This window comes from Haliotis asinina, chromosome 12 (assembly GCF_037392515.1).
Source record: "Haliotis asinina isolate JCU_RB_2024 chromosome 12, JCU_Hal_asi_v2, whole genome shotgun sequence".
NCBI lineage: Eukaryota > Metazoa > Mollusca > Gastropoda > Lepetellida > Haliotidae > Haliotis > Haliotis asinina.
This window is the reverse complement of record NC_090291.1, coordinates 35,086,267-35,101,189: the sequence shown is the minus strand read 5'-3', so window position 1 is coordinate 35,101,189 and position 14,923 is coordinate 35,086,267. Positions and strand designations below refer to the sequence as shown.

General features: G+C 37.4%; 2 protein-coding genes across 2 annotated transcripts in view; both read left to right on the top strand.

Annotated features, from left to right (window-relative positions):
* Positions 1-5,083, top strand: part of LOC137259058 (protein phosphatase 1 regulatory subunit 12A-like) — a 36,950-nt gene extending 31,867 nt beyond the window's left edge. Inside the window, exons 13-14 of the mRNA XM_067796768.1 lie at positions 477-566; positions 1,136-5,083. Of these exons, the coding sequence (XP_067652869.1) occupies positions 477-566; positions 1,136-1,315 (270 nt within the window). The 3' untranslated portion in view covers positions 1,316-5,083. The remainder of the gene's footprint in view (positions 1-476; positions 567-1,135) is intronic.
* Positions 5,084-6,617: 1,534 nt separating this feature from the next.
* LOC137259066 (peptidyl-prolyl cis-trans isomerase B-like) lies at positions 6,618-13,848 on the top strand. Its single transcript, XM_067796779.1, has 4 exons — positions 6,618-6,970; positions 10,585-10,786; positions 11,517-11,636; positions 12,425-13,848. Exons 1-4 carry the CDS (start codon positions 6,641-6,643, stop codon positions 12,646-12,648), a joined length of 876 nt encoding a protein of 291 aa, XP_067652880.1. The 5' UTR covers positions 6,618-6,640; the 3' UTR covers positions 12,649-13,848.
* Positions 13,849-14,923: the final 1,075 nt, after the last annotated feature.

The window sequence follows — 14,923 nt, the reverse complement described above, 5'->3', positions numbered from 1 at the left end:
AGCGTATTTTCTGTTGTTCCCCACTGTTATGTTGCTGGAATACTGCAGTATTCAGGTTAGAATTCCATGTGGTCTTGAGAAGGGACAATCCTTGTTTTGCTTTTTTTTTTTTGCAAACTGAACACAGTTTGAAATAATACATCGTCTTTATAGATCCTTGTAAATGTCCTAAATTTAAGAATGATTCAAGTGCACTGTCACACCATCATGAAAGTAAAGATTGAGATGCACACACTGTGTTTGTACTCTGCTGAATGTGTAAAAATTAGGCCCCACAATTTTAGTTAGAGTAGCATCCACTACAATGGATGTCATATTTTTCAGGCTCTAATATGGAGCTGATTTCCTACTTTAATAGCCTGAAGTTTCAGGGGCAGCATCACGATTCGTGCTAATAAGTATTTCAGTTTAAGATGCTGCTTGTCACATCAAGCCCTAGACATTTGCTCCCAATGTGTTTGCCCTTGATATTTCAGGCTGAAGATAAGCATGTAAGGTCCAGGTACAATGGCAGGCAGTTTATATCCTGGATTCAAGACGTTGGGGACAAGTATGACAAGATAAAGGTAAGTCCTCATCTGTAAAATTTTGAAAATGAAATAAGCGTTAGCGTCTATGTCTTCTCTTTACACGCATTCACGCACGCACACGCGCACACACACACACACACACACACACACACACACACACACACACACACAGTGACGATTCTTTTGCTGTTCAGTATACTTCAGCATTTATAGATTGTATTATAGAGTCTCTATAACATATTATTCAGGTTATGCTTTGAATATATGAATAAACATTTCCGTTACATGTGGTCACCTATATATACGCTATTTGTTGAGCATACTTGGGGTGAAATTGTTAAGCCAAACTAACATCTAGTCTCTAAAATGAACATTTTGTACTGCATACATGAAACTTTTGACTAGCACCAGGAAAACCTTGACATTTTTACTCTAACAATGGGGAAAATATATTGTCAGGAGAATGCCAGATTTTAACATACGGAATAGTTGTTCTTTCTATTAATGCTGACTATTTAATGCATTTTCATTAATATTTGTAATATCCCATTAGCATTTTTGAAGTAATTCTGTTTTTATAATCTTGAAACTCTTGACCTTTGCAGGAGTTCCTGTTGATGAGACACCACCATGAAGCCGAGTCTCTATTTGCAGTTCAGAAGATGGACTGGGAATGGCGCCTGAAGGCATGTGGACTATGTGATTTCAATACAACACCTGTTATAGACGATTTGCATGTACCCATGGTGCATGTAAATGATGAATTTGAGTTACTACCAACGTAGAATCCATCAGGAGGGAGCAATCATAATTGCTTGCATGAAAGAAAAGCTAATCAGCAGTGAAGACTGCCCTCTTCAGCTCAAAGTGAAGGAACGCATTTCATCATGGAATGATGTTCTGCTACAGTCACAGTTGACATAGGAAATGGTTTAATGCTCTAAGCAGAAGATTCTACCTTGCTGAATTCTGATTGGTCAGTATTTGTGCTCTGCAAGTCGTGCTGAATTTTCACTGAGTGACAGATCTTTACAGCTTTGCTAGGATGGCCGCAAGGAGGGAATGTCAGTCATTTTCCCAATGATTTGACAAGCATCAAGCCTGATAGGATAACCATAGCATCGCTCTGAGATACGCCATCACAATATGCCGCTGTTGAAGCTTGCTGAAATCAGTAGATGTGCTGCGTCTGTGCCCAGTCGTACCTGGACATGGGGCTTGGAGAGGATTAGTGCTATTTGAGAAGGGGAAAGTGCCTTGGGTGGATGTAATGAAGGTGCTGATTGGATCAGTTTCCCTTAGGTCAGTGTAACAGAAATGCTGATTGGATCAGTTCCCCTAAACTGATCGGTGTTGATATTCTCTGCTTGTCAAGAATGCGGTCCTTCATCCCAGAGCAAGGGCATATTGTGTAGCTATACGTAAACAGGAATTTCACAATTTGTGTTTTGAAATGTTTCAAGTCATCACATGGTTCTTTTTGGATAAACTATTTTCAAATTGGTTCTATGACAGCAATCTTAAAATAGACTTCCATTAAACTATTCTGCACAATATCATGGTTATAAGAACTCCTTGAAGGATGGCGCTTAAAGATCTTGCAACATCAGAGATGGCACCTGTCTTGTTCAGTGTAACTTGTTGTCTAGTATTACCGAAATAATCTGATGACCTGATTGTGCTGTTACAACTGACATCACTGATTAACTCTCACTGTAACAACGTCACAGCGAAATGTGTAACTGGATGGTATCACCCATGAGAGGAGACATAGGACTTGAATTACCTCACACAACATATCTCTCATGTTATAGACACCCATTGATCGCCATTATGAAATAGCATTGCTGACTAGCATGCTAGGACTCAGATATACATATATACATAAGTATACATAGGTACGTAACATGGAGTATGTATCGTATTGCCAAGTGTCATTGGGACCTACTGATATGGATTCCAATGGGATTGCTTGTGTCCAATGACTAAGCAGTATGTACGTACCCACATGTATTTCAAGTTGTACATATGTTTTGCCTATAGTGTGAGCAACGTGGTGTAAAATTGTACATATGAAAAATATTAGGTATTTTATGATGTTTGACATTGATTCACTTGTCATGAGTGAACTACGGGATTCAGTCCCAACAATCACTTCGAAGCTTCGTCTTTCTGGATATTGTATTTCTGTGTCCGAGCACAGCTTACAGTCCTTATACAAAAGTCATACAGATATTTTTGACGGGTAGGATTTTGGGGGGACGTGTAGGCTTTATCTCAGCATTCTGAATCAAACATTTTTTTTTTAGAATATTGGTTGTTGTTTTCATAGTGAGTGTATGAATTCAAACTTACAATTTGAGATTTTCGAAATTTCAAACTAATTCCTATTTGTCATGAGGTGTTACGGTATAGATTCCTATACCTGTTCTAGGTTCTCAGCCAAGTACTGCATTGTTTCAGTATTGTTTGAAAGTGCTAGGATTGTCATTCTTTGGGCTACTTCATCTTTCAGTTCTGTTCGCCTTCATCTCTCTTTCAACTGTGTTTTCTGTATTAGCATCACAGATACAATATACTTTTTAATTTGATATGCACGAATATTTTCAAAAAGATCTGTCCAGATTTTGAGAACAGTAAACTGGATAGTGTTATAAGATGTTTATATGGCACATATGCATGAAAGTAGTAATGCTCAAGGTGCTGGTATTTTTTCTCTATTATTGGATGTCAGTCTTGGTGGCACATTGTCTTATCAATCTTAACTCCATGGGTAACATAACTCTTGCATCCACTAGGCACATTGAGTACTTGTCGTCTTCTCATTCTTACAAAAAACACATTCACAGCTGGGTGGACTGAGGCAAAGTCACAGTACTTTGTCCAAGTTAGTGCAGGTTGCTGTACCTGCATCTAGGAGTTTGAATGCATTCATTGGCCACCATAAGTGCACAGTGTAGAGTATTCAGAATAGGCCGAGTGTGTTGTTCACAGGAGCAGTGTGTAGCACGTGGCCCTGTCATTGGATGTGCAGCACAGTTGTATCCTTTGGATATGACATACACCTATACTGAGGGTTCAAATACCATGGTTTCCTCGGTGTGGTTAACATCCGAGACCTGTATTGGTTGGCAACACCATGATGTGACTGGGATACTGTGAACAGTGCTCTTAAACCAGTCTCAATCACTCACTCTCAAAAACAGCAATGTTAAACTAATGACATGCCATGAAAATAGGTTTCATGATACGTATTGTTTCAAAAAAGTAAGTATCGTGACATCCCTAGCATATGTCAGATTTACATAGTTCCACTTCCTCTAAGTAAATACTTGTATAATGCAGATTTTGTTATGGTGATGTGTCTTCAAGAAATGTGATCATTATTGGGATTAAACTTTGTGTCAGATATTCTGAACAAACGTAAACAAGAAATGTGAATGTGTCGCTCCAAGGTTCTCATTTCGTAAATTCACATTTCGGGCTGAGTTAGTGTTTCCTTTATCTCCAAATAAAGTATATACTGATCAGAATTTGTGTTGAAAGAATTGCCCTTATCCACAGCATCTGTAGAAATTATGACAGTTCTTCCAACTTAAAATATGCATTAAAATTTTCAAATTGAAGTGAATAGTTACATGGTATGCCTTGATGAAAAGTTTCTTCGGGAGTGTGATGCTCACATTTTGCATCTGTGGCTGGAGAACTTACACCCACAACCTCTCTGTATCTTGGTTATCATAACTTCTCGATAATTTTTGTCATTTATCGTAACTTCTTAATCATTCTTGTAACTGATTGAAGTAAGTTTTAATTAAAGATAACTTTCAAGCTATTTTTTACATGTGATGCCAATACAGAAAACATGCTTCCAGTCTTCATATTGTCTGTCTGTCAGTCTGTCTGCCTGTCCATCCGTCAGTCTTGCTCTCTTTCTCCTCTTGGTACCAGTATAGCTTTGATCAGCCCGGACTAGCTCATAGTATTTGTTCCATTAAAAGGCCATAATAAATTACTACCAGTCATCTGCATACACCTGTTGCACCCCGTTTGAATATTTGCTGTGATGTTTTGCCAGGGGTCTCGCTATAAGCTTCCAGAGCTTGCTCGAGGAATGATAGGTCTAACTTCATAACTAGACTCTAATTCTGTTCTGAAGCTATACAAAAGTTACAAATGGCCTTTAATAAATAGTGAAAGAAACATCTTTAGAAGATATTTTTATTAGTTTTGTTTGGAGCTATTGGTTTTTGATTTGTTGAAAGAATACAATCCCATTTTTGCTCTCCTCGTTCTTGCTATGTTGTTCAGATGAAACAGTATTTATTATGGCCGTATTATCACTCTCAGTTTTGAGTTGTAAAGCCATTGTCATTTGTAAGTGTAGATTATGAATGTGTTATTGGTTATCTGTTGAGTTCTGGATGTTTACTGTCCGTTGTTAGCATGGTTAGTACGATGTCCGTGGCTTGCTTGAATCCATCTTGGTACATACATGGAAATTGTCAAACATTGCCTATGCCCGTGTTCAAATAAATGTGTAAGTAAATGAATATCAGTGGTTTGTTTTTATTTCAACCAAGGGAAATGGTCCCATGGTCTAAGTGCCACACTTAAGTTTTAGTTGCCTCCCTTGGATGTGCTGAAAACCCTTTGGTGTGGGGTCATGTTGTGTTTCATCCAGATGGACTTCTAAGTTCATCAGCACAATACCCCTGCTTGTGGGTTTTGGGTGAATGTTTGGGTCCTGCATAGTTTGGGGCTCTCCTCCAATATTTAACAGATATGCTGTGACATACCATATTTCCTGAAATATGTGGTAGACCTTCAAGGTGCTTATGAGGCAGGAGGTGGTAAAACAGGAGTTCAAGAAATAAGCTCAGGGCCTCTATTAAGTGGTCATCCCTTCTTGTCCTCCACATGAAGTGCATCAAGCACCGAGTCTGGAAGTCCATTGAAGAAACATGCGCCAATGCACCTTTTAGAAGAATTACAATAACTAGAATCACTGGGAATGCTGTTCAAAGATTAATAAACCCAACCCAGTTGCAATCTTTCAAACATGATCTTTCCTGTAAGTGCATTTCAGCTATTTATTACATGATGTTTAACAGCAACAGATGGTATTTGATCTACAAGAGCCAATACATTGCTGACTCGTGTGAATGGTGTATATTTGGGCCAATGGTAGTTATGTGGATGGCACCACTTTTGTTTGTTTTAAAAATTCAACGGACCTATGAATAAAACAAATACTTCAGAGTGATCCTTATTTGCCAGAAAATTTTGTTACAAAAATAATGACTAAGTACAGAAAGTGTACATGTTAAATCTACTGGTATTAACTTTCAAAATATGTTCATAGATTATGTTTCTGTGAAAATTCTATAATTCCTGCACTTTTAAACCAGACCACTGGGGCTTGTAACAAACTTGCATCAAGGTCATATGTCATCATTATGCATTATACTAAAGTTCATTGAAAATATTAAAATGGTAGGGCTGTTCATAACTTGCTGCACCTCATTATCAATTATTACTGGTATTCTATCTGTATCAGGAAAAACATAATGCAGCTGTCACTTCACGGTATTTCTCTTTCTGAAACAACAGCAATGGCCTTGGGTATTTTTCATAATATGGAGATAAAATATCAGCTGACTGGATAATATAGATAAGCCTACCTGCACTTTAAGCATACATGTTGAAAGACTTATTTAGTGCAGGTGCATTGTAATGCGGTGGTTCTCACATCGCTACATATAAAAGGGTTTTAAAAATACATGTGGCACGTCCTTTAGGTGATTATTTTCCCTTGATTTAAACCTGCATAGTGGCCAAAATGCAATGAACGAAAACTTGCACTTTATTTGGCAAGAAAAAAATCAGTTCAGTTTTAACACTGTTGATATTTCATGGCCATCTGATTCGCCATGCATGCTTTTTAATAGGACAAAAATTAACCATTTTCATTTAACAAACACCAGTCCTTTTAATGTCTTAAAATAGACATCACCGCGATGTGTTATGTAGTCCACTTTAGCGCCAATCAAACCTGAGTAAATTGCTTGTGTGTTACACGGCATGTACAAAAACAGGACAAACAGAAAATGTCAATACAAACATGCCCTGTCTCATTATCTTGTCATCTGTCTTGGTGTGCAATATTAGTGTCAAAATATTCGGTTGAGAGCGATGACCTAATTGTAACTGAAAGGGAGAAACCCCCTCCACGTGTGCATGAACTGCCAGCTGGAATTTCCTGTTGTTTGGATGCCGCTCTTCCGTTTTGGGGAGGGACAAAGGAGTCAGAAGCCGAGTACGAAACTAACACTCAGGGGAACAGCTCCATTGGCCGACGTGGCAGACAAGAAAGAGGCGTTATGGAAAGCATATCCATCCTTGCAGTCGTCGCCATCAGCGTATTTGCCGTTTGCCACGTAAGTTTACATCGCATATCCAAATCTGCGTAAGTATGAATGTTGAAATATCCGTGAATTCCAATGAAAGCAGAACGCAGACAAACATCGCCCCAGGGTCTCGTGATCAGGGTCAAAGGTCGTGAACTTTGCATTATCGATCAGATGTCGTCTGATTTGATGCACAAGCAGACGATTTAATTGCCTTGATTTATTTGCTGTACTGTTACAGTAGTTGCCAGTTAAATTTGTCAAACATGCAAATTGAGTGTATTGAGTTGGTATTTGCTTGTGTTTGTGGTATTTAATGGGGTCCCTTTTCGAAAATATTTGTTACTGAAAGTTTAAGAGGAACCATTAAAACATTAGTTGGTTCTTTTGACAAATTCTGTCAAAGGCGTCAGATTTGTCTTTAATATCAAATATATTTCACTCAAACATATTTCAGTCAGTCAAACTTAGAATTGCTCTCATTTTTTCATTTAATATGTTGTATAGGAATTAGAAAAGAAATGTAAAATAACAATTTAGTGTCTACACACTACTGGCATTTATCACAGGGTTAAAGAAGCTTGCTGAAAAGTGAGCCAAGCTGGTTAGTCAGAACTCTGCTGTACTGTATTCCACTGCCAGGCATTGGCCAGTCCTTGACCTCCAGCCCATGGTTAATGGTTGCCAGGTGGTTCTTGCTGGGCCAGAAGTGCACACTGTTCAAAGGTCATAAAGTGAAAAAAACACAAAAACAAAAAAAGGGTTAAAACCTATTTATAACAAGTGGACTAACATCTAGTCTCTGAAATGAACATACTTTACAAATGAAACTCATAGTAAAATAAAATAAAATATATTAAAAAGGAGCCTTGAGACTTAAAAAAATTCAGAATTCAGCAGATTGGTATGAAACTATGTAAATCTAGACTTGGCACATGTTCCAAATTTGTGTGTACTTTCGTGGATATATTTTCTTCGGGTCCTGTATGAATGACAAAAGAATAAGGACAAAGCACTTTGATATTAACAAGTCTGTATAACAATTGGAAAATGTTTGATATTCATTTAGAAGTTGGAGGGTGACATAACAACGTGTGGATTTGCAACTTCTTAAGTATTTACAACACAGCGTTTCTGGGCTACTTCTTGCCCTTTTATCTTTCACTTGAAGAGGAGGTAAGAAGTACCCCAGAAACATTGTGTTGTAAATATTCAAGAAGTTGTAGAATCCATACAATACATTATCATGACTGGAAAATGATAAAAAAAAATAATGCAAGTAGTTGAAACTTAATTTTACATTTTTGTATTTTGTAATTATTAAAAAGAAGAAAGATTTGAACAATACAAATGTTAGAAGCAAATCTTTATCATCTCCATACCATTCCCTGTGTTAATTATGCAAAACATGAATGTCAAAAAGTTTATATTAACAGTTATATTTTCAGGGCAGCTGATGTAAATTTCAAGATGCATTTACAGGTGTTCATATAAACTTGTATCAGTTTTTGTTACTCATTTAATTTATCATACAATGATTATTTCAGTTATTATTATTATAGTGTTTACTACCAACTGCACAGAATAGACCTAATAGAGTATGGACTTGCGAAGTATTGTGAAACAATTACAGTGTTATATACAACTTACAAGCTGAAAAGAGTGTATATTTTGATAGTAGCCACAAAATAAGTAGGATTCAACTGAGATGAAATAAAACTGAATTATGTAGCTGTACATATATATATCAAAGTTTGCTAAACTCTTATAAACTGTAGAGCCAAAGCAAGGCTTCTTAAAGATCACATGTACTCTAGAGGGTGCAAATACATAAATCACTCATTGGCATCGCTAAATCCCTTCATTGAAACTACTCATTTTCATCTTTAATTGCCTTAAATCAACCCTTTTGACAGCAGTGCACAATTCTCAGCAGCAAATGAAATTTCAGCCAATCAGCGGTCATCTCTGAGCTGGTATAGTCAGTATAGTATAGTCAGTTTCACAGTACCTGAACCATATAATTTCATATTATTTTCCACCCAGCCACTTCTGTGGTGCTTAGGCAATAGATGGAGCAAGTCTATATTTCCAGATCATAAATCTGAATTCCTCAGTAAAGTTGGGCTCCTTTTCAGCTTTTTATTTGAGGTCTTTGTTTCCATTAAAATTATATATTTTCAGAGATTGAGTGTCAGTTTAGGCAGAGTCTATATGAACAGCCCTTTCCCCTTGTCCTAGACTAACGCTTACTGCTGAATACATGTAATTGTGATATTATATTTCTGTATGTTTGTAACTACTGTGTTCATATTTGTAGTTTATAGAATATTGCTACTGTTTCTTGATGTAATAATTTTCAATAAACACCTCACCTCACCTGAATTGAAAAATACTTATATATATATACAGGGTACAGGGTCTCTGGGGTGTAGTATTGCAGGGAGGGCTAGGTAGGCTCGAAAATAATGTGGTTCCTGGACTGTCAGACAGAGGAGTTTTGTGCATCAGTTAACACTAACCATGTGTTTGGGGGAGGCTTCGCATGAATGGCCAGAGAACTGCAGGGGGCAAGGCACAGTAAAGTTGATAGTACAGGCAGATGTGAAAGGTTACACCCTTACTCCACTGAGAATGTTTTCCTTAAAGTTTGAGCTAAGGGATATTTCTCATGATTCCAAAGCATGTGGAGTGATTCCCTTCCTGTATACACTGTGTGCAACCCCCATCACCATTCTGGTGACTGTGATATAGGTGGAATTTGTTAAAAGCAGCTTAACACCATATTGACTCACTCACTCTTGCTTGCTGACATTAACCAAATAATTTTAAGAAATGAAGTTTAGTTTGCAGACACAAATCTGATTTTATTTTAAAATCGCTGTCGAACAATAAATGTACCATTTGTTTTATGTTCAACGCTCAAATAAACTCTGCCCTTACACAAACAGTTGGTGTATTCTATTTCATCTTTATTGTATATAACACACTGGATAGCAATGGCATATTTCAGTATATGTCATATATATTGATACTTTGTTACCAGCTTGTAACAAAGCGATTCAACAACTCTTTGAGTGTTTGGACTTTATCATCATTGTTACAATGGTTTTATACCAGTACACTTTGTTGAAGACAGTTTAACTATTTACAACATTTGCAAGCGCTAGTTAAGCCCAAACCTAATCTTTTGAATATTTTGATAATATACTGGACAAAATAAGTAAGGGATATTGATGTTTTTATGTCTGCTATTTTATCAGTATGTCAGTGAGTAAATACATCATTATTCATAATTTCAAAATATACATATATCGCTAACTATTTTTTGTCCAGTATAGATTGAAACACAAGATCAAACTATCTTTATCAATGTTCTTGATGGTCAAACGTATTCTGGACCCTGCAGTATCGTTATCACAATAATAGTGTTTACAGAGGCACAAGTATGCACAAAATGTTCAATATTTTAGATAAGATATTAATTACAGTTGCATTGTGATCAAAATTGATGATCAGTTGATGGAGTTGTTGTGTATCTTGAGGTTGGTGACAAACAGAATTTTCAACATTTTAGATAGCATATGAATTACAATTACATCATGACCAAAGTCAATGATCAGATGACTGATGCGTTTCTCCAGGCTGGTGATACAACAGTTACCAGAAAGGTCTACTTCGATATCAGCATCGGGGATGAACCAGCTGGCCGTATTGTTATTGGTCTGTTTGGAGAAACAGTACCCTTAACAACTGACAACTTCTTTCAATTGGCAACTGGCTCAAGAGGATTTGGTTATTCTGGCAGTATCTTCCATAGAGTCATCAAAGACTTCATGATTCAAGGTTTGTTGGCATTGATGAGATGGTGAAAGGAAAATGTCTCATTTTGCAAAAAAGTGAAATGGTTATTAAAACCATAAGGTGAAACAAATACAGAATTTGCAAATTTCTTTGCAGTATTAATTGCAGTAAAACTACTGACCTACGATGAATTTCATGTGGTCGTGGTCGATATAAGAAATTTATCACAGACGGACAAACTGTTAATAGCGCAACAGGTTATTGTGCAGAGTTGTGTCCCTTGGGAGACCTGAAAGCAACCGTTGTAGGTTGTTGTGGTCGTGGGTTTCACAAGTGTAGTCAATGTGAAACTTCAGGTTTTCAACCTGCATTAACCTTACAGGCCATTGGAAGATGCAGAGGCTGGATGCGCACCCTCCGTTAGATTTTGTTAAATAACCATCAAAACTCTGGTGGAAATAAAGTGTGTGCCCACATGCACGCATGCATACACACACATGCACACACACACACACACACACAAGACAGTGGCCTTTAGATAATCAAGTCTGGACCAGACAACCCAGTGATCAAGAGCACGGTCATCAATCTATGCATTGGGGATACGATGACGTTTCAGTCAAGTCAGCATGTAGCATGGTAGAAGAAAGAAGAAGTTGTTGTTAAGTTGTTGAATCCTGCAGTGTGAACAATATACTTCTGGAAATGACAGATTAGTCTGATTTTTTCCCTTTACGTAGGTTGAAGATTAACATGTCATGTCATGTTTCAGGTGGAGACTTTGTGAACGGAGATGGAACTGGTAGCAGAAGTATTTATGGAGATAATTTTGATGATGAAAACTTCATATTACATCACTACGGTCCAGGCTGGGTCAGCATGGCCAACTCAGGTCTGTATTGACTTGAAGTATTATAAAGAGTAGTTGTATGGAGAATTACACTGTTAATGGGATCATTGTGACTGGGGTAAATTAGTACTTCTGTGTGGGTGGATCATTATGATTTGGGATGGATCATTGTGATTAGGGTGGATTAGTACTGTCTATTGGTGAATCATTGTGATTCTGTAAGAGCTTGATGATTTTTGTTGATTATTTTTATACTATTAGATCATGATGATCACAATGGTGGATCCATGTGTTTCTGTTGGCAAATTAAGAATTTGGGTGGATCATTACAATTTTGCTGGATCATTTCAATTTTGATGAGTTATTACGAATTCAGCAGATCATTTTGAGTTATTTTGGACATGGGTTCAAGCTCAGGAAACACTAACGTAGAGGGTACGTGAGCCCATGAAGAAAAATGGACCAATGAATAACGTATTGAAGTTTCCGAACAGCTCAGAGTTGATTTTGAACTGTTTGAAGCATGAGTATTGGATCATAACAAAAAGTATGATCCAAACACTGCTAACACTTAGTACCAAACTAATTCCCACAGTTTGGCATTGCCTGCAGGTAACATAGAAAATGTTACATGCTTGTGACCAGAGTACATTGAAAATATAAGAAGAGCACTCAGTCAGTCAGATAACAACATATATGTGTGGGATAAGATGATATTATTTGATGGGTGGGATCATTGTAATTTGTTATAATTTGCTTTTGCTTGAGGGGCAGTGGGCAGCTCACTCTCTTCCACCCTCCTTCTCTTATATCATTGATTTACCTTTTAGGCGTTAACACCAATGGCTGCCAGTTTTTCATCTCCACCGTGACGACCCCTTGGCTGGACGGCCACCATGTTGTGTTTGGCAAGGTCATCGAGGGTATGAATGTTGTGAGGGCCATTGAAAACACTGCAACTGATGCATATGACAAGCCCACTGAAGATGTCACAATTACTAAAAGTGGAGAACTACCTCTGACTGATGGACCATTTGATGTAGAGAAAGTATAGGACAGGTTTAGTCATGAAATCCCTCCATCTCTACCTATGCAAAATAATGTCTGATCATTGCCATATGTGTGAATGATATATATGACTGTATGTCTTTGTATGAGCGATGGTTTAGGGATGCTATACTTTCAAGAGTTGTCTCCCTTATATTAGCCCATTTATTCAAAATTTCTCACAAAACATGAATGATACATAACTTTAGCTGGGGTGTTTTTCATTTTTCTTTAGTCTGGACCAGTTTGATTTCATGTTTTTCAAAATTTTGTCTACAGAAAACCTAGCAGCATGCGGGTGGGGCAGGATTTTTTTTCTTTAATCACCAGTCGAAGTAATATTTCTTCTAAATACTTTTACAAAGTTATCAGTTGTATATGGGATAAAGAAAACAATTTAAATTTCTTCTTGTAAGTTTACATATTTGTCCTGTAGAGTCGAAAGAATTTTATTTTTGAGTGTGGAAAATTCCTTTTTAATTTTTTTCTTTTTCTTGAAGGATTGACATATGAATTTGAATGAATTAGAAACAAACATAAGAACTGTGAATTAACACAAACTGAATTACCATTGTTTATGGAAGATAAGAATCATAACAGGCAGTCAAGAAAACCTGGCGATGATGTTTTATAATTTTATGTTATGTTGGCCATGAACCGTTCTTAGCCAATCAAGTGATGAAGATTAATGAGGATTTATTTATTCTTAGTATTATGTTCTGTCATCCAGGGAGATCGAGCAAAGGCTTCCTTTGACAAACAAATGTGCCAAACATTGTCTCACAAGTTATTCTGAACTGTGATGATATGACCGTTATCACACGTATACTCAACAATTATATTGCATCTGTTATCACGCACATAATGGTTCAATTATATGAAGACTGTTATCACACATACATATCAGGCAGTGGTGGTATACATAAGTTTGCAGAATATGAATGTATGGTTTCTTGTTGGCATTTATTAAATTAGTATTACTTTACACGGTGTGAACATCTGAAATATATTGCAATGTGTGTCATGTGTGTTCCTGTATTTGTTTATCATTAGAACCACATCCTGACAAAATGCTACATTTATAAACAAGAATCTCATTTCACCTCATAAAAGTGGTGTTTTTTTTCAATATTCAAATTTTAGTGTATAGACATTCTTGTCAAATACTCACAAACCTGTAGGAACAATAAAAAATACTTTCAGTTGATATTCTTGTTCTGTTTCTGATTTAATTTGCTGTGAATGTCTGACAAAATTCCAAACAGACTGAGTAGTCTGTAATTCCAATAGACTGAGTAAATAGACCGATGATCATACTGATTCAAAACCGTGTTTAGTGTGTTTAGTTAGTCAGTTTTCTAGGTATACCTTACAAGCACACCTAGAAAGGGCTTGATATGCCACCTGCGGCCCGCCTGCACAGAGGGAACATATCTCTATGACTAGCTTCAATGTATGTTAGAGAATGCAAGTTACGATCATCACAGTACTAAGATATCTTTGTAGAAGAGAACCCAGGCCTTTACTGGACAATCCGGTTGAAATCATGAACATCGTTCTAATCAGTTGGGATATAAAGGCATGCACCATCCAAGTCATTGTGTCTGGCCACCTGATCCTATCAGTATCCTCCTGCAAAGGCTGATTCAGCGGGGTGTGCATGGATGCACGCATAGGTCAAAAAAAGGTCGAGTTTAGGTCGACGTCAGGTTGAGTTGAAGGTCAAGCTAACTCACATTCTGATCTGTGTTCGTCTTAGAGTTGATTCATACTCTGCCTCAACTTGACCTTGTGTCGACTAACACGAACTGGAGTCGACCTGGAGTCGACCGACGCAACCAGAAAACCAGAAGTCGATCTGTCTCAACCCCAACTCGACCTTATCGAGTCAGAGCTGAATGCATAAATGGTCGCTGTCTTCCCAATGGCTTCATAAGAGCCAAACGGCTGTCAATGGTAGCACACCTTCTCCACACCTACCTGCCCTCACCAAAGGTCCACTATCCTCTCCAACACTCCAGATAGCAGAGGAACAGTCTGGTATCTTCCCGTGCTTTGACCAAGGTGCTGTAGCAGATATATCTCTCAACCTTCCAAGCGGTCTCTTGGACCCTAGACACACCTCGGTTGATCAGTCACTCGTTCAGGTCTCTCAGCAAGAGCAGTAAAACTAAGAAGTAGAACTTGATACTCATACATTGTCATGAATACTTTATACTGATGTGAAATGTTACTTTCAGATCATTTGACTGGGTTTCAAATTAAAATAAATCAAAAGCTTT